The sequence below is a fragment of the Eleginops maclovinus genome, chromosome 5, assembly GCF_036324505.1.
Source record: "Eleginops maclovinus isolate JMC-PN-2008 ecotype Puerto Natales chromosome 5, JC_Emac_rtc_rv5, whole genome shotgun sequence".
Taxonomy (NCBI): Eukaryota; Metazoa; Chordata; class Actinopteri; order Perciformes; family Eleginopidae; genus Eleginops; species Eleginops maclovinus.
In genome coordinates, this window is record NC_086353.1 from 21,843,010 (window position 1) to 21,862,719 (window position 19,710).

Consider the following 19,710-nt stretch of genomic DNA (forward strand, 5'->3'; position numbering starts at 1 on the left):
AGCTGCCATTTTATTTATAACAACTCTCTACGGTTAGAAGTGTATGTATCCATCTGGATGGGGATTTTATAATGTAAATGAACACCTCCAAACCTCATACTAAGTCAGTCACTTGACTCATTCACAGTTAATTACATATTCTGGTTTAAAAGCATTTACTTCTAATGTATCGCTCTAGATGACACTTCAGGAAAGGTATTTTTCCTGAAAGACTGTCCAATCCACTATAAATATAATTTTTAAAATCTTGTTAGGGTTGGATTTCCACGTTTTGTTATACCACATTCAATATATCAATTTTATCCCGTTTGTGAAAGTTTCTATGTGTCATAAAAACAGCAGTGCTACCAAGTGACTATGTGACTACTAAACATCATCACGGCAAACATTAGCCGCCTTTAGCTTAGCTTTGCAGCTTAACGTTAGCTTTTGACTTCTGACGATTGCATTTAAACTTCAACTATTATAAAAGTTGAGATGATCCTGCTGAACACAACGTGTAAGAATCATAAATGTGTGTTTGCCAAAGATCTGGAATATTCCAAAATCCAATGGAAAAATCCCATTGCTTTTTGTCGAAGAAGCCCTTGCAATGTTAACTTCCTGTTGAAGCTACAGAAATACATCATCACTGCACAACTACACTCAGGTACTCCTAGATCCCCAGTAGTGTACTGCTAAGTGTGTGTTATGGTACTGAAACGATGACATCATCTCAGTGGCCTGCAGTACCTCGTTCTGCCACGGGATGGAGACGCTGCCTGTGACAAACTTGTGGTAGAAGTCGTCGTCCGTGGGGTCAAGGTTCACGCCTTTGACGGTGGAGAACTGCTCGATGTCCAGGACGTCTTTACAGTACACGGCTCGAGGCTACGAGAGACAGAGAATGAAAGAGAGAATAGAGACAACTGTGAAAAGTGTCTTTATTTAAGATGAAAAAGGGGGAATACCAATCCCTGAATACTTTAAGTCAGATGGTTATTGTAACAACATGGGAGTTTTCACACGCCTGAGGACTGCTCTGTTTTCCTCAGCGAGACCCATCTGACCCGATAACCAAAAATAGAAACACAGATAGCACTATCTACTTTCAACTATTGATTTAACCTCTGAGGCCAGCTCCTATCTCACTCAGACTATTTATGACTTTGAAAAGTAACGATTCTCTTTGAACAGGCTCAAATGAACGAATGCAGCACACAATAAAAACTATGGAAGTTCTGTGTCATACTCTACAGTTACACAGGTTCACCCTACTAACATATCCACTGCCATTGACTGTTTACAAGTTCAACTGGAGGTATTAGTGATGATTACCATACTGTGGTTTTATAAGCATGTTTTATCCATCCTGTCGACCAGGACGACACTGAAATCCCATGCCTGCTTCTCATCGCCCCCGCTTGCTGCCATGATAACTAGCTCATACTGGAAGTGTTTGTTTACTTGTGACAATGGTATTTCCTGTATGCTGATTTCCAGAACGCCAAGGACCTTAGGCAACAAGCTGTGAATCAAGCCTGTATGCCCTGTGAGTGTGTGTGTGTGTGCTGTGCTTACATCAGGGCTGAAGGGTGGGTCCAGCATGTTGGCCTCCAGCCGTTTGAAGTTGATGTTTCTGAAGATGGGGTGCTGCTTGACCTCTACGGCCCCTCGACCCTGACACCCGAGCCGCTGCTTGGGGTCCTTGGCCAGGAGCTGACACGCAGCGGGAGAGAAGAGGAGGAAGAGGAAGATGTTAAAACATTACAACCCTCTTAAGATGGGTATGTTAGAAGTACTCAGGTCCTACACTTACACTGGACATACTATTCTCATTTTCAGGTTCATATTTGTATTTTGTGCCTTTACCGTGTGTGCATAGTGATGTCATTATGTTACAGAAGTAAACAAAGGAGTCCAATCAGGGGATTTCAGGCGTTGGGGGAGTGTAGGAGAGAAACTCTGGAGGGAACTTTGGGTTTTTAGTCTTTGCAGACCATTTACATGCACAAAAACCTATAAAGCACCCTAAAGGTTAGGGACAACCCCAGAAAGCACGATAGGGCCCCTTTAAATGTATTAAAAATTCCTCAGCAGAAGCATATTTACACAAAGCTGGGTCTTAATCATAAATCACAAAGAAAGAGACGGGGGGGGGGGGGTGTTGTGATGCAGGATAACTCCTGACAGTTATATTAATCCTTACAATGTATACAAAACATGGTCGTAGATCATCCCCTTTCCTTTATTTATCTGAACCGACGTGATCTAATAAAAACTGATACAAATCCATGCACTCGGGGTTAACGCAGCACCATGATGGATACAGATCAGATAGCGCTGTTGCTGTCTCTGTGAGAGCTTCTGGGTAATATTACCAGCGCACCACCTACAGTGCAGCAGGCTCATGAAGTGGATGAGTGCTGTTTAGTGGTTTGGCTACTAGTGGACACTCTCACTGGGCCTGTTGTCATCCAAAAGCAGCCGTCTTTCACAATCAACACACCTAACGCTTTTCATTTTCTCTCGCTTTAGTTCCTTATTCTTTCTCTTTGCGCAACTTTAACCCAATATACACTCAAGGTTCAAAGCAGACACCCTTTCTGCTCTTGACAACTTGGATGACTTGTCTATTTTAAGCAGTGGTAATAGCCATCTCTGTGGAAGGGCATAGTCTTTCTCCCCCCCTTCTTCTTTCTCTCCCCTTCCTTATTATCACACTACCATTCCTACTTGAAACCTCTTTTCTCTCCACCCTTCTCCGATCCCCATCTCCCCAGGGAGTCTGTGATTCTGCTGAACCTCGGGTCAGAATGTTCCACCGCGTCACGCAAACAAACGTCCCCTCCTGATCAGAGGGGGAGCAGCTCTGTGGCTCCCTCTGGCAAAGCAGGGGGGGTTGTGAAAGAGACATGGGAAGATTTTAAAGCTATTATATTAGAAACTTGTCTTCCTAAACCTGTTATAAAGCCTATTTTCATGTAAACACTCGGTGGAATTTATTTGTATATTAAAAGGGGGGTCAAAATGGGTTACTTATAGCAAAGTCAAAGAATGATGGGCACTGAAGCGCCCCTCAATTCTACAGACAATTTTAGCATCTTTCAGCTGATTGTTTTGTTTTTTAGGGCTTGTAAATGTTCTGTTTGGATTTAGTCCCATCGCTCTCATCAACACAAAGTGAAAAATCTGATGAACATAGAGGATTCAGCAGTTATAAAGCCAGACATTTCAGGAGTTGGCGGAGACTAGAACAAAACTAGAGAGGAAAGTTAGTAATGGTTTTGAATTGCAAATGCTATTGTTGCTATTTATCAGATGGATGTGTAAATAGATTATTTGTCTGTGATTTTGTTTGTGGCAGTGTGTTTCAATGTCTCTGAATGGCCAAGAACTACATAATTAACTATATTTGTTCAGTGATATGTGATCTTAAACTAATCTTATATTTACACTCCTAAAAAAACAAACAAACAAAAAAACTATTTTTTTTTAACCAATCAGAGCAGACTGGTCTCTGGTTTCAGACAGAGGGTGAAAAGAGGTGCTGCAGCACAGGCAGTATGATAAAAAACGTTATGAAATTAAAACATGGAAACATGTCTCAGTAGAGGCACAAAATGCTAATATGAACATTAAAATTAGCATTACAGGGCCCCTTTAGGAAATGCGGTAATGTACCGCCTCTTTCCCCCATATGTCACCTCCATCTCCTAACCCTCACCTGTCTGCAGATGTCCTTCGCCTCCTCTACGAATTTATCAGAGTACTCCTCCTGGTCCTCGCGCACTCTCCTGTCCACCTCCTCCCGCTTGACGCGCTCTTTGCGCTTGCGGAAGGGCGACTGTCCCTGTATCATCTCGAAGATCAGGCAGCCCAGCCCCCACCAGTCCGGGCTGACGGTGTAGCTCTCGTTCTGGATCACCTCGGGAGCTGAGGGAGGGACGAGGAGTGAGAAAAAGAGAAGTCAGTTTGAGGGGAAACCGGACAGAGGGGTAAATAAGCTGAATCGAGTCAAACAAAGATAATTAGGGATTAGGGAATATTAGAGAGGCAAAGCCAGTCGATAGCTAAAGACTTTTTTTTGTTGATTACCTTAATATTTGCAATATCCCGATTTAATTAGTATTTTAATCATTATTATTATTATTATTATTATTATTATTATTATTATTATTAATAATATTAATATTTTTGACTTATGACTTCCTTCTGCTCCTTGAATTGTTATATTATGTTATTATTCTACATGTGTGCAAAAGAGTTGCAAAAGTCGGACCAGAATATCTCAATTTCTGTTTTCATTTGTGATGTCTGACACGTATGTGTGTATGAAAAGTGTTAGAAAAATAAAATGTTATTATTATTAGTTTTATAATAAAAAAAGAGTTGCCAAATCTTACCCATGTATCCAACAGTGCCCACTCTCCCTCGTATCGTCTCTCCTTCAGGGATTTGAACAGCAAGGCCGAGGTCTGAAATTCGGATGTGTCCTGAAAATAACCAACCCACCACGGATTAATAACCAAACTGAGATCATGCTAAATGTACATCCTTGTATCAAATGTACACCACAGTGGGACACATTTCATCCTATAATAATGGCCATGGTCTTTATTTTATGAAGTGTGAAAAAAATTCAATAACAAATGTAAGAGAGAAATTAAGGAAATTACTTTACACCGCTGCTTAAGAGGACAGGGTTACATCAAAGGACAAAAAACAAAAACATACCACGATCATCCAGAAGGATGTTTTCAGGTTTCAAATCCCTGCGGGGGGGGGGGGGGGGGGGGAAGAAAAAGAGAGAACACATTAGGGAGTCATTATGTTTTTATAGTGTTGTATAAAAATAGAGCTTCCATTTGAGGGTGTAACAATTAATTCCTGGATAAATATTTGAATGCTTTATTAACTTTTCACTTCGTTGACATTTCATTGTCTCTTATTGCATGTGTGATATTACACTTATCTCTCAGGTTGATTAATAGATGGCTTATGTGCACACATGTATCTTTATACCCAGTTATTTTCAACATTGCTCTCACAGAACTTCCAGTATCTTCTTAAAAATATCCTCCCAAAACCTATTTGGCCATAATGCACTTTATTTCAATCCCCTTTTAAGCTTGATTTATCCAACTTTCCCAAAGTTCAATAAAACCTTCTTTTTTTTTTTTACTATAACAGCTATAAGAAATAAAAAACCAGGACACTCTGCTAACCACTGCCAAGCTCAACTTCAATGCCAACTGTGAAGTTTATAGTAACACATGCATAGATGAAAGAACATGGTGTGTTTATATGACTCTGTGGGCCATGTGTATGTGGGTGCATGTGTCCACTGAGAACACCAGTGTTTATGTTAGCATTACTCTGAGGGCTCCACTGAGTGGGACAGGTGCATGACACCTCAATGAAATCAGCACTGTCACAACATTAATCCTGTCACATTCATCATCCAGGACTTTGTTTATCTTACACCACTGCAAGAACTCTTTTGGAATATATCTCTTCATAACACCAGAGCTAAGACGAGTATTCAGACAGTACACCATAGGTTAATGTTTGTCAATTGCCTTTTGGTTAAAGAGGTATTCCACTGGTTTCTAATGCAATTCCATGAAGTTAGGGAGAGAAAAAAGCTCTACATCTTGACAGTCAAGCTTTAACATTTCAGTTCATACATTTCCCATGATGCAACTGAGTAGCGCCTTTTTTTAGATTTCTCACTGTCTGGTAAAAAACACACTCTACACGACCTGTGTGTAACGCAAGCATTCTGTCTGATACATAAACACTCATTTTATATGTATTTATTTCATTTTCATTTAAAAATGACCTCATTGCATTTTAATAAAAAAAATACAACTATTTTGCAAACTTGTTTAATTATTTTAGTGTCCTATGTTTATAGTAGTGACTATAAGTGTATTATAATTGATAACTTATTATAAGTATTTGACCTCATTTGTAATATATTATTTGTGTGTATTCTAAAAGATACTCCATCGATATATTTTTCTACAGCCTAACTTATATTTACTATTATTTTTATCAATTAATTAATTTTATTTTGAACTTTGAACTTAAAAATACTGTAACTAAATAATTTCATACTTTGGGACTTTATGAAGTACATCTAATTACATTTTTATTTCATATAAAAAGTGTTTTTGGTATGTTTTATTATTTTAAATACGTTAGCATTAGATTATTTCTTATAGAAACAATGTTTTTATATTTGTTGTGGGGTGTGTAGTGTCCCTCTCTGATGCCCCTGGGGAAAAAGGCTTGTTGTTCTACACCTATTGTTTTTATGTAATTATAATTGAAATTAAAACTAAGAAATAAGAAGACTTAAGGTCTATTTGAGATTATCTGACGTAATCACTATGACATCATCTGGCTTTTTCCTTATTCTTTAGAAAAATCCCTGAGGAGCCACACACGCCATCAGGTATTTGTATTTACTGGTTGGTCAGGCTTCTCGTGACAAGTAAACTGAACTTCCTGTTCCAGGAAATGTAACCACTTGTCATTGCTAATTCTCTTGTACAACAGGCTTACATAATGTTCTTCTGTGGCTGTAAACCACACAAAATGCTCCTCAGGGGCACAGATGCTCAAAATACCCCATGCATATTTTCCTAAAGCCACAGTGGCTACTGCTTTCCTGATACGATTGAAAAGATAGAGTGTTACAGTGATGACGTATCTTTGATGGCCGCAAGGGCTCCATCGACTTAAAGCAATGAGATTTTCCAATTCATTTCAGGACTAATGCAGAAAATAAGAGGACATTAAAACTTCTTACATCCACGAGTGGTGTAATTACTGACCAGAAGTGGTAACTCATTTCTGGGTTGTAGGACTCATTAGTATTATAACATGTCTATGTTCATATTTTTGACGCGATTCCCCTAACCTGTAGACTATCCTCTCACGGTGCAGGTCCTCAAGGCCACAGCAGATCTCAGCAGCGTAGAAGATGGCCCTCTGCTCGTCGAAGCCCGAGTTGCCCATGTTGTAGATGTGGAACTTTAAGTCGCCGCCATTCATTATGGTCAACACCAGGCACAGCGCATCCTTGGTCTCATACGCATATGCTAGGCTAACCTGGAGAGGGAGGCAAATTTTGGGGAGGAAGTAGCAACGGAGGAAGGTGAGGGTCCAGTCAAAGAGAAAGTGTAGAATAGGGCAGAGAAAAGGGGGGAAGAGGATGAGAAGAGGTAAGAGGCAGTAGCTGAAGGAACAGTTTTACTTATGCTGCAAATAATCATCCATTATCCAAGGAGGAACGTACACAAAGAACCCTAAACATAGCGCCAAGGGAAACCAGAAGCTTATTCTCCCTTTCTTACTCGTGTCCTTTCTCTCCTAGCCAACCATCCATCTCTCTTCTCTCCCTTCATTCCCACCAGCCTCCCCTTTTCATTTCTCCCATCCTCCCCTGTGGGTCAGTGACACCAAGGGTACAGTGTGTGTACATGTGCTGTTGTGTACAAGCAGGATGTTGCTGCCATCGGGAGGAATCCCATCTGCTTCGGAGTACGCAGTCAGAGACGGGCGACGAGAGGGGATAGGAAAAAGTTCTCAGGGGCCGAATGGACAACATGTTTAAAAATATACATATTGTACTTAAACAAACAGGCAGATGTGACCTACAAGCCAAGGCAAACAGTCTTGACCACCCCCCCAAAAGTCATATTTATGCAATTAGCAACGGACACATGTATTGAACTTGGCTCTCACACTGACATATCCACAAATCCTCGCAATAACAAAAGTAGCTTCAATTACTTCCAATCTCGCAATGCCTGACATCTATGCTAACGTGATGAAACCACAGGAACGGAGAAAACCAAAGGCTTCCTGGAAAGGTCTGTTCTCCCAGTTCAGTCACAACATCACACATTGTTCTGTAGGAAGTGTTGTGCTTCTTTAACAATAATATGGTATTGTCACGGGTTTCACAACATTTGAAATGATAGCCGGTGGAATCAGCGTCAGAGCGAGGGAGCGCTACCTGCCGAAGACTTTAGAACAAGGTCACCCTGGCCTGCATCACACACACACACACACACACACACACACACACACACACACACACACACACACACACACACACACACACACACACACACACACACACACACACACACACACACACACACACACACACACACACACACACACACACACACACACACACACACACACACACACACACACACACACACACACACACACACACACACACACACACACACACACACACACACACACACACACACACACACACACACACACACACACACACACACACACACACACACACACACACACACACACACACACAATTTGTGGATGGGGCTTAAGATAAAACATACAGAAAGCTAGCAGTATGTATTGACTAATGGTGTGAGGCACTGATCAAAAAAGGTAAAGACGAGTAAAGAAAGGGAGAGAAATTATGGGCTTGAGAGGGAGAGAGTGAGAGAAAAAGACAGAAACAGAAAGAGAAATGAGGGGTTTGAGAGAGCACTTGACTCTTCTCCTTGCTACTGCTGTTTGGTCAGTGTTGCTAGGCAACAGAGCTGCTCTCGTAGGTAGAGAGGCACATGAAGAGTCATCAGTTCTGCCTGCAGCGCGCACACACACACACACACACACACACACACACACACACACACACACACACACACACACACACACACACACACACACACACACACACACACACACACACACACACACACACACACACACACACACACACACACACACACACACACACACACACACACACACACACACACACACACACACACACACACACACACACACACACAAATCCCAGGTGACAAGAGCTGCAAGTCTGAGGTTCTGTAACAAACCCACTCCAGCCTCTTCGTATTTGTGTGTGTGTGTGTGTGTGTCCATACACATGCTTCTACCATGACTCACTCAAAACAAGGACGCGCAACATAGCTCATGCTGCATTAGAAACGGACTAATCCAAAACGTAGTACAACTCACGACTGTAAGCTTCAGATGGAGAGGCAGCTCACTTGTACCACATATCAATATCTCCGAGCTGTACAATTAAACAGTAGAACAGCGTGTTCTACATCTACAAAGTGCACACACGGACAAACAGACCAGAAATGATCATGCTCATCCCTCTAGCCGCTCCGCGCCATGCTCCAAGAATGTTAATCGAGCACTTGCTGTAATTTTCTTGTCTTCGGAACAATCTTTTTTTTTTCTAGACGAACACAACACCGAGCCAAAGCTAAGTTTTCTTTTCCGGCCCAAGCACCTTTTCGTGCGTACGGAATGGAAAGAGAAGCACACGTTAATAGTTTTCCAGCTCCTGATGTCAACATGGGTAGTCAAGCAGGATTAAAATTCAGGCATTTTCATACAACGTGTTGATGGCAGGATAAAAACAGACAAATATCACAGGACATAGGCAACACATGCACACTGAGAGAGGAGGGAAGGTGGGTCATGTTTTAGCTTCTTACTTGTATTTTATTGAAGGAAATAAGAGCTTATAAAGTAAATCTTTCTTAATTCTGATTTTAAGCACTGTCATCGTATAAATCAAATGAGAATAACCTATTGCTTCATTTCAAATTTAGATTTGATTTACATTTGAACAAAAACACTGCAACTCTAACTTTGTATGTTTTGATGGTTATTCTAATTTATTTTCTGTATTTTTTATATTGTCCATTGATATACATCTTATTACTGCTGTATATGTATCTATATTTTTTGTATTTTTATATTATTAACTGTTTATGTTTATAATAAGCGATCAATTCATAATTTTTAGTTTATTGGTAAATATATTACTACTGCTGGTATGTATACATTTTTAGATAGATCTTATTTTTATTTATTTATTAGGTTTAGTTTTTATATCAGTACTTTTTGTTTATTTTAATTTGTTTCCTTTTTTAATATTTTTAACTAATTTGCAATAACATGCTGATTGAAAAAATCTAAATTTGAGATGAATAAAATATATCTAATCCAATTTAGTTGTATTATGTTATTTCTATCAATAAAATGTGTTCGTTTGTGACCCATTGACAGTACAGCTATCTCCTTTAAGAGTCCTGAGCTGTTCCTATTATGTATTATCCTACACGTCATGCTGATGCACTTCAATTGTACATTTCTGCCGTTCAGTACTCTGGTGCAGCATGGAAGAAATGAAAAAGCTAGGTGACTCCCTAAAAAAAGAGTTCAAGCTTGGCATTACAGCGCCAGCCAAAAACCACCTCTTACTCATGACTATGGCCCGATTTATAAAAAATCCCCCATAGGAAAAACCGCCAAGAGCCTTGCCACCATTAAGAGCTCCAGGCCTGGCGGTACAGAGGCAGGGTAATGATTTTTTTCTTTGGATGTCACACCAACTTAGAGCAGGAAACACTACTACTCTCTTATTCATGCTATTGTTCTTTAGGGAAACTTCAACTGTGGCGCCAACTTCAATGCAGTCTTTGAAATGATTCAAGCCGCCTTGACACAATGCATCTAAGGGTTTTTGAATAAGTTCTTTAGCTTGGTTGGACAATTTAACATTTATATTTCCTTATTATCAGATCTGCAATGCTTTGAAGTTATTTGTTAAAATTCTTTAAATTCTTCCTTAAATTTGAAGTTAAGTTACCGCCCCCAAATTTCTACACATGGCAGGTTTTTTTCATTCTAGTTTGTTGATTGGGTCTCAAATTCACATAAGTCGTATAGACTTCAGGAAGCGATTTAGATGAACTCTGATTTTTTGAGGGTCAATGCAAGTAGGATTGATGGGGTGGCTGCCCATAGTGGGTCCTTGGTTTGGAATGTTAAATCCATCATTGTTTTCAGGCTATTAGTTAAAATCAGAGAGTTAATTAAAGTATTTTCCCTGACAGTATGACACACCTGTCAGCAAAGTACATACATTTAAAACTATGAATGGGTATTATTAAATTGAAATACTGTATGTTAATAATGCGCTGGTCATTTGAACATCTGTTCTCATATCCACATATTGTATAGAATACAGTATTTATTCTACAATAAATGTCATTTAATTTGACATTATTTATTTTATTCAAGTTTTTTATCCTGCAACTTACTTGAAGCATTTGTCTGCTGCACTATTTGATTGCACTTTTTTATGTACTTTAGTTTTGTGTTAGGCATAGTGTATGTTGCTTTGTTGCAGGGGACACATTTTTTATTACTATGCTGCAGCTACTGTGTATGCAAATTAGGTATTTGAATATTTTCTTTTTAACGTATGGCAGCAAAACAGATTTCAATTCAAATACAGGATACATTCACAAATGAGTTAAGGTCGCCAGTATGCTCCAAATGAAATCTAATTAGGCATGTTTGCCTAGGTAAAATAAATGAATCGCTACGGTTTTAAGCGGGTTACATGGACTTGTCGGCCTTTTATGCAAATTCTTGCTAGCCGTCACTTGCAACTTCTTTTGTTCCCATTTATTTTAGTTTTATCCCATCCCGATTCTTTCCATCAGCTCGTTCCACCTGGCGTAGACGTCTTTAAATGAGCACAGCTGGAGTCACAGAGACTGCCTTTAACAGCTGATCAACATCTTTGTAAACACCCCATTAAATTTCATTTGCAGGATCCTGGAGCCTTAACAAACAATGCTCTCACGGACAAGCACACACACTCACAAACACACAAAACAGGTACAATTCTGTTGAAAGGTTGAATAAGAAAAAGGTAGTACTTACTACAAAACTACTGTTAACTTTTTCTAAAATTCGTTTTTCGTTTAGTGCCATTGCTTCACCTTTTCTTTTCTTCACTCGTTTCTTTTCCAGCTTTTTACAGGCGTACATCTTACCGGTGGCACGTACTTGGCAGGCACAAACCTGGAAAACAGGCAGCAATAAACTCCATCACACACACATTCATTTTATTAAAAAAAAGAGGAAAAAGAACTAATGGAAGTTAATATGTCACACCACATATTTTTACACCCGGCATCACAGGAGTGGAGGCATTAACAGTGCTGCATTAACTAACTGTTAATGTTACTTGTAGCAACTTCAATCATTAAAGGGGCCCGATTGGGTTTTTTGGGGGTTTGACCTTTCCTGTAGAGTATTCTATTGGTTTGTGTGCATGTAAATGGTCTGCAAAGGGTAAACTCTTTAAAGTATATTTCCAACCCACCCCTCCCCTCTGCCTGAAACAGCTCCATTGGATTCCTTTGTTTATTTCTGTAAAAAAGTGACATCACTATGTAACACTTTCGCTTGTATTGGCTAGTGATCCAACGACATCAATGACAACATACCCTGCCAGTTAACCAGTCAGAGCAGACTGGGCTCTGGTTTCAGGCAGAGGGTGAAAAGAAGTGCTGCAGCACAGGCAGTATGAGAAAAATAAGGGGCTTTTTGAACATTAAAGCATGGAGATATGTCCCAGTAGAGGAACTACATAAGAGTTATTTCACTTGTGAATTGAGTGACACTCACCTCGCCAAATCCACCTTTTCCTAGTACTCTGTAATGTCTGAAGGTATTTTTGGTTACTGGTTGCCTGCAGGGATGGAAAGAAAAAGAAAGAAACGTAAAATAACAGATAGGTTATCTCATTCTCTCAGACCATGTGACGTCGCAGACAGAGTAATGCTGTTATAAATTATTTATGCACCCTGATGGCTGCGGGTCCCACCCTGCTACAGTTACCCGGCCATTATGCAAAGCATCATCAATTATTTACCCCTCGCACCGAAAAAACACTGATTGGCTGAGCCACCTTTGTGTTTTAGTGCGAGCATCTATCCTTCAACTACTCTCCATAAACCATATACTGTAATCTTGGTTTGCTATTATCTTTTATTACATTCATTAATAATTTACCTGATTATCTGTAGTTTATCCCCTATCCCTTCCAAATCAAGTTTGAATGTGTGCTGAAAGTTTGCAAACACAGAACTGGACAGCCCCCTTTTACAGAGATTTGTTGTATGTGTGTAAGATCACAGGCGTCATTTTATATCTGAGAATAGGAATGGTTTGCATGTGTGCATTACTAGGCGTGTAATCTGCAGTGACTACCCACCTCTCCAACCATTTCCACTGCAGGAAGCGAGAGAAGTACATGGACTCTTGGAAGGAGGAAAATGGAGCTCCACTCAGATAATCACGAACTATTCTGTAGGGGAGGGAGAGAAAGAATCATTTAATAACAAGGAAGAAGAGAGATGTACACGTCATCAGAAAAAATGCACATCTGGCCTGCGTTCCTTTACCATGACTACAAACACACACATAGTCTTTAGCTGACTACCCCCTGAATCATAAGTGTGCTTGTGTATGTCTGTGTGTTTGTGTGTGTTCAGGCATCACTGGCTGTGATACGGGTCAAAGCCATGTCAGCGGAAAGAGTTAAAAAAAAAACTATTTTGCCACGTGAAAATGCCTTTGAACAGGGACATTCCATTGATCTCTACCAGGAAATGTGATTTATAGGAAACTGGTTTCCACAGAGCAAAAACATTAAATGTGACGTATAAGCAATTGTTTTGCAGTGGCAAAGCAGTGGTACTACAGCTTTTTGTAAGGTCACGTAATCGCAATTAGGGCCAACAGTACTTATTCCCGTTGGTTTACATTGGGAAAGAGACGTGTGTAAATGAGTGGATAACGTTTTTTTTTGGTAAATCAACTTGCCAGGATAAACAGTTGAATACCCCTTCTATAAATCATTGCTACAAGTCCTACAAGTTGTAAAATGTACAAAAGCCAAATCCATTCAGATGACTGAATTGACACTGCTGTGACTGAGAGGATTGGATACAGGGCTTCAGGAAAATGCAAAAACTGCATGCTCTATGTGCCCAATGGATAGACTGCCGGAAAATCCAGGGAATATCTAAAGAAGATCGAGAGAAAATCCAGGGAAGATCTAGAGAAGACCGAGAGAGCATCTAGGGAAGATCAAGAGAAAATCTAGAGAACATCAAGAGAAGATCAAGAGAGTATCTAGGGAAGATCAAGAGAGGATCCAGTGAAGATCTAGAGAATATCCAGAGAAAATCTAGGGAAGATCAAGAGAAAATCTAGGGAACATCAAGAGAATATCGACAGAGGATCCAGAGAAGTTCAAAAGAAAGATCTAGGGGAGATCCAGAGAAGATCAAGAAGATCCAAAGAAGATCTAGAGGGTCCAGGGAAGATCTAGAGACGATTGAGAGAGGATCCAGGGAAGATCTAGAGAAGATCAAGAGAACATATGGGTGTTTTTGTTCTTCAGGGTCAGGCCATTTCGGCTTCATGCTCCACAGAGCAACTTTCCCAAGAACAAACATGGCCTGGCCTCTAACGCTCTATCCAGTTCTCTTTAAACCGCCATGGCAACACCTAAACCTACTTCACCTCACAACAGCAAATGTGAGTCTGCATTAATTTATGACACTGTCATTTATTAATACGTAAATCACCACTAAAGAGAAAACAGAATTCCTGCCATCAGTCAAATGGTTTAGTTAATGGAGATAAACTCAAAGCTCTTTGAGGGAAGCACGGGTCATGAAAGGTCTCAGCCTCATCATCACTCCACTGAGAGCTGTAAGGACATGACTCTTTGACATGACCCGGCCAGCCTTTCATACGAGTGTCCCTTTTTCTCTGCTTTGACTTCACATGTTGTTTGACTTAAAAACACCGTGTCCTATTTGACACGGTTGTACAAAACAGAAATGAACTGGACTGTATGAAAGAGCTTCACAGTTCCTGTAATGGTTTCTGTCCTCGTTGTTGATGGATAACATATGTAAGATTGCTTTCTTCTCAAGTCAGCAGGTGTTCAAGGTAAAACAATATTTTAAGAATCATTACAATAAAATTATTTTTTATTATGACTGTGTTCAAGAAACTTCAATTAGATTCCTGTTTAGTCCAACCATGAAGGCTATTTTTTAATACAGCATAACTTGACAAATGCAAAACCACTTTAACATTCTTCCACACGGTTAAACTGTTGTTTCAAAAATAACATAAATGCATAAGTGAAAATATTGGTGTGCTAAACAGCCAATGTAGACACAGTGAATGTGACATGTAAAAATATTATTTTATTAAGATAAATCATTGTAAAAAAAATTACCATACAAAAATGTGTGGATTAAACAATTTTTATAAATATCATCTACAAAACGGTCAAAAGGAAAAGCAAAAAGACACCCATTCACAATGTTTATTTATTTTCAATTGAAGAGTTTTGTCCCAATGAATCTTGATCATGTATTTTAGTCTATACAGGGGACAATTTCATATAATGGTACTGGGTTAAAAAACATATAATTGGTGCATCCCTTTAGGAATCTTAGCCAACTGTCAGATGTTGTAATATCATAATAAAAGCAGGCTTGATTTTAACAGAACATCTAGATAAAAGGCAATTAACAGTATCTCGAATTATACTTTCCATCTGAAATGAATATTATTATTAGTTTGGGGATCGTTAAAAGGTAATATAATCGTTAATATAATCGTGGATTTTTTAAACCTATCTTTTATTGTTTATATGTATGAATCATATATTAATCTGTTCTTACTTAGTGTTAAGTATGTTTGTTAAACTTATATGGGACAATGGGTTTTTCAGCCCATTCTCTTAAGAGACACTTACTGTAGTGTGCAAAAAAACAACTTTGAAAGTTACAGCAGATATTTTTCCTCGGCCTCACAAAAGTTGAAGAGATGCTCATTTTTGGCGGCACAGAGATTTTCCTTCACCGTATTTTAAAATGACTTCATCACTATGGAGGAAAAGGAAAGCTGCCTGTGGTTACCAACAGCGCTGGTTGGGTGGCTGTTCTTGGCAAAAAAAAGGCTAGAGAGTGGAGAGTTTCCACAAGGGGAGCACCCTGTACCGTGTAAACGCAAACTGAATTATGTCATCATGGGACCCAGTGGCTTTGTACACAGGATTTAATCTATCCGGAGTAGATTTGGATTTTTCGCAGGAGTAGTTTCAGACTTTATCTCCTCTGCTGCTCATTTACTCACATGGGTTTGTACTGAGAGAATGTACATCAAAAACTCAGTTCAAATTGATTATAAAGAGACGGTCTGTACCGCAACATGTTTTTAATAAGGAAAGTCTTAAATCTGTCTCAAATACCAACCCACAGCCTAAATCAGTGGTTCTTAAACTTTTTGTCTGACGACCCCACAAAAAAAACTGGAGAGGTTTGGTGACCCCACTTTCCCAAAAGTGTGTAAGTGTGACGTCACGTTTCCGTAGCAACCGATTTTTTGTTCCAATCCAAACAAATTAACAATGTATGACGATTATTTTATGGAAAAGGAACGATTTTGTGTGAATTAATTTACGAGTTTGCGTCTCCAATGATTTGAGTGATAGTCATACATTTTGAAAGAAACAGCAATGCCATCTGCAGTTTGGTTGTTTGGGGGCGGGCTGTAAATCGCGTTGCCAGGACAACGTTATGCATTGCAAACCCATGGTAACGACTGTCAATCAAGCAAAAACAAATAGGCAATGTGTAAGAAAAGGCCTGGGCGGCAACAATTTATTAACGCAAACAAGAACTGGAACAAACAAAGCAATGAAACAAATGTCCAAATCAAACGGGAGTCAAGAGTCAACAGAGAGTGTGTATGATTGGAACGATCTCACTTCCTCTTATACGGACGCCATGTCAATGAGAAGGATGGGCCTGCTTCCGCGAGCATAGCAGGTCAATTCGGGGATCGATGCTGCTCACAGCAACACGAAGATTCTCCTCCATGCTGTTGAGACGACATCTGTATTTGTTCTTTATGTAGGCCAGGGACGAAAATGTCTTTTCGCACAGATAGGTTGATCCAAACGGCGTGAGGATGTCCATGGCAGCCTTGGACAACCCGGGGTATTCCTGCACAACTGACAGCCAGAATTCATCTAGAGTTTTTGAGGCAAACGACGCCTGCAATGTGCGGTCGCTGGACAGCTCAATCAGCGCATCCTCGAGCTCAGATGGCAGGTTGTTTGAGGAGCAGTTGGTGAATGGTTGTCGTACCCAGTCAAAAGGCTCTACATTCTCCGTGAGGAAATACTTATTGAATTTGTCGAGGAGACTACGAAGATGACAGGTTATTGACTCTTTCAATGAATTGGCATTCATGTCACTCTCCAAAAAGTCGTGCAGCTCCGAGAACATTTCAAAGTCCCCACTCTCTGCACGGGCTGCCCAACGCTGCAATTTTTTTGTGAAAGCATTCACTTTGTCTGAGAGGGTCAGGATGTTTGTGCTGGGGCCTTGTAGTGACAGGTTGAGACTATTTAATTTGTCAAATATGCACGCCAGGTATGCAAGACGTGATAACCATCTCGAGTCAGTGAGATGGTCTGCAAGAGGGGAATGCACGTCTGAGAGGAAGGTGCGCACCTCGCTTCGCAACTCGAACAGGCGTGTAAGAACTTTGCCCCGTGAAAGCCACCTTACCTCTGAATGAAAAAGAAGGGATTCATGTGCAGACCCCATTTCCTGGCAGAGAAGGGCGAAGAGTCGTGAATTTAAAGGGCGCGATTTGATCGAATTCACTATTTGGATTGCTGTTTGAAGAACATTGTTAAGCTCGGGTTCAAGTGTCTTGGATGCCAGGGCCTCCCTATGGATAATGCAGTGTGTGAACTTGACATGTGGTGCAACGCTAAGGACCTTGGCTTTCAGCCCTTTGTGTTTTCCCATCATAGCCCCGGCACCGTCAGTGCATATGCTTATGCATTTATCCCAATCCAGGCCTGTCTCCTCCATCCAACCATTAAGACAGTTAAAAATGTCTCCACCAGTACATCTTCCTTCCATCGGAGAGCAGCACAGCATGTCCTCATGCAGTTTCCCGTCATGACTGTAGCGAATGAAAACCATTAAATGGGCTACATTAGTCAAGTCAGTAGACTCGTCTAACTGCAAAGAAAACCGGCTGTTTTTCACTCTCTCGATGAGCTGGCATTTCATATCATTAGCGATGTCGTTAATGCGTTTGGACATGGTATCATTGGAGAGGGGAATCTGTTTAAGCACACTTGCGATCTTTTCACCATGCATTGCTGTGGTCATCGCAATTGCTGCAGGAAGGATGAGGCTTTCAGCAATTGTGTGTGGCTTTTGTGCTTTGGCTACAAGGTGGGCCACTTTGTATGACGCTGCCAAGGCTTTGGTGGGCACAGTAGCTTGGCTATGCACAACGGTCTTTTGCCCATGCAGCGCAGCTTCTTTTCGTAAAAAAAATGTCATGGGTTTCTGAGCATCATCTGGATGTCGGCTTTCGAGATGTCGTCTCATTTTTGTGGGCTTTAAACTTTCATGTGCCAGAACATCGCCGCAAATAACACACTGTGGGTGGTCGAGCTCATGTTTTACCTGGCACGTGAATCCATATTTAAGAAATTCTTTCAGGTATCGGCGACGCCTCGTTGGTGGGTCTTTTTTATTCTCACCACCGGCCAAACTTGTCCCATCTGAGGATCGCGGAGGAGTAGGTGCACAACTGGAGGTAGATGGCACTTCTGAGCTCAAATCATTGTTTTTTAGCAGCCACCTGTCCATTTTTGATGAAAGTTATAACTAGGCTAGTGGCTAAAAAAGTGGCTAGTATCACAAACGTGGCTAGTAACGTGGCGAGTTAACTATGACGTATTGTAAAAAAACCGGGAAGAAATTGAGTTTGAACAGTGGGCGCAGATTGTTACATTGTTTCTATCATAGGACCAATAAACGATTCGAAACGCCATTTAAAGCTGGGCAACTTTTTTTTCTCTCTCTCTCTCTCCCTCTTAACAGCGTGTAGGAATGAGAAAAAGGCAGATTTTCATTGTATTGACATTTTATTTTTCGTTGTTTCACCAGGTGTTATAACAGCTAATTTCCGACTGAAGTAACAAATAATTTTGCGACCCCACGGAAGTTTTTGCCGACCCCGTTTGGGGTCGCGACCCCTAGTTTAAGAATCACTGGCCTAAATAACTAAAGGTCCTCAGCCCTCAGCTTCTCATCAATGATCACTTATCATGCCGACTGGCTTCACTCAGTGTTACGAGACAAAAAAGGGCCTTGGACAGTTAAAGAGAGGGTTTGTTGATATACATATTTGTGTTTCTTATTTATCTTATCATTACACTTAACATTTTATATAAATATCTTTATTTAACACAAAAAAAATGTCATAGCATATTCTTATTTTAATCCTTTTGTTTTTCTTATTTATTTAGAACAGACAGGAGACACAAATAAGAGCACAATGTAGGGGAGATATCCCAAAAAGTAAACACTATAACTAAATAACAGTGATAAAACTCATAAGACCTTAATTTAACTTCTTCTGTTTGTATAAATAAAAATCTAGTTTATAATTCTCCATTTTTAAATGCATTTATCTTTCATTTAGATTATTTTAAAAAAGAGCAACTGTTACAAAACCTAATTTGCTCAGAGGTAAATAAAGTATTTATAACTCATCTATTTGGACGTGTGTTACAGGAAAGTCCTGTATTCTATTTCTATAAGTGTGCATCAACATCCTTCATGAGATATTAAGTCTAAATAGAGTCACAACCAATAGTGCTGCTAATTAACCATCAAAGCGAACCAAAATAGGTGTAAACACAACCTAATGCTGGTGCAGAGAGGTGTCAGTAATACACTAACTTAAAGGTTATTA

At 40.0% G+C, this 19,710-nt stretch overlaps 1 protein-coding gene across 2 annotated transcripts in view; it reads right to left on the bottom strand.

Annotated features, from left to right (window-relative positions):
- grk4 (G protein-coupled receptor kinase 4) overlaps window positions 1-19,710 on the bottom strand; it is a 55,683-nt gene that overhangs the window by 5,471 nt on the left and 30,502 nt on the right. For both annotated transcript variants that reach the window (XM_063882798.1, XM_063882797.1), the window contains exons 6-14: window positions 13,100-13,192; window positions 12,511-12,574; window positions 11,761-11,901; window positions 6,911-7,101; window positions 4,717-4,754; window positions 4,386-4,475; window positions 3,707-3,915; window positions 1,561-1,698; window positions 733-870 (exon numbers count right to left, since the gene is read on the bottom strand). In XM_063882798.1, coding sequence (XP_063738868.1) covers window positions 733-870; window positions 1,561-1,698; window positions 3,707-3,915; window positions 4,386-4,475; window positions 4,717-4,754; window positions 6,911-7,101; window positions 11,761-11,901; window positions 12,511-12,574; window positions 13,100-13,192 — 1,102 coding nt within the window. The remainder of the gene's footprint in view (window positions 1-732; window positions 871-1,560; window positions 1,699-3,706; window positions 3,916-4,385; window positions 4,476-4,716; window positions 4,755-6,910; window positions 7,102-11,760; window positions 11,902-12,510; window positions 12,575-13,099; window positions 13,193-19,710) is intronic.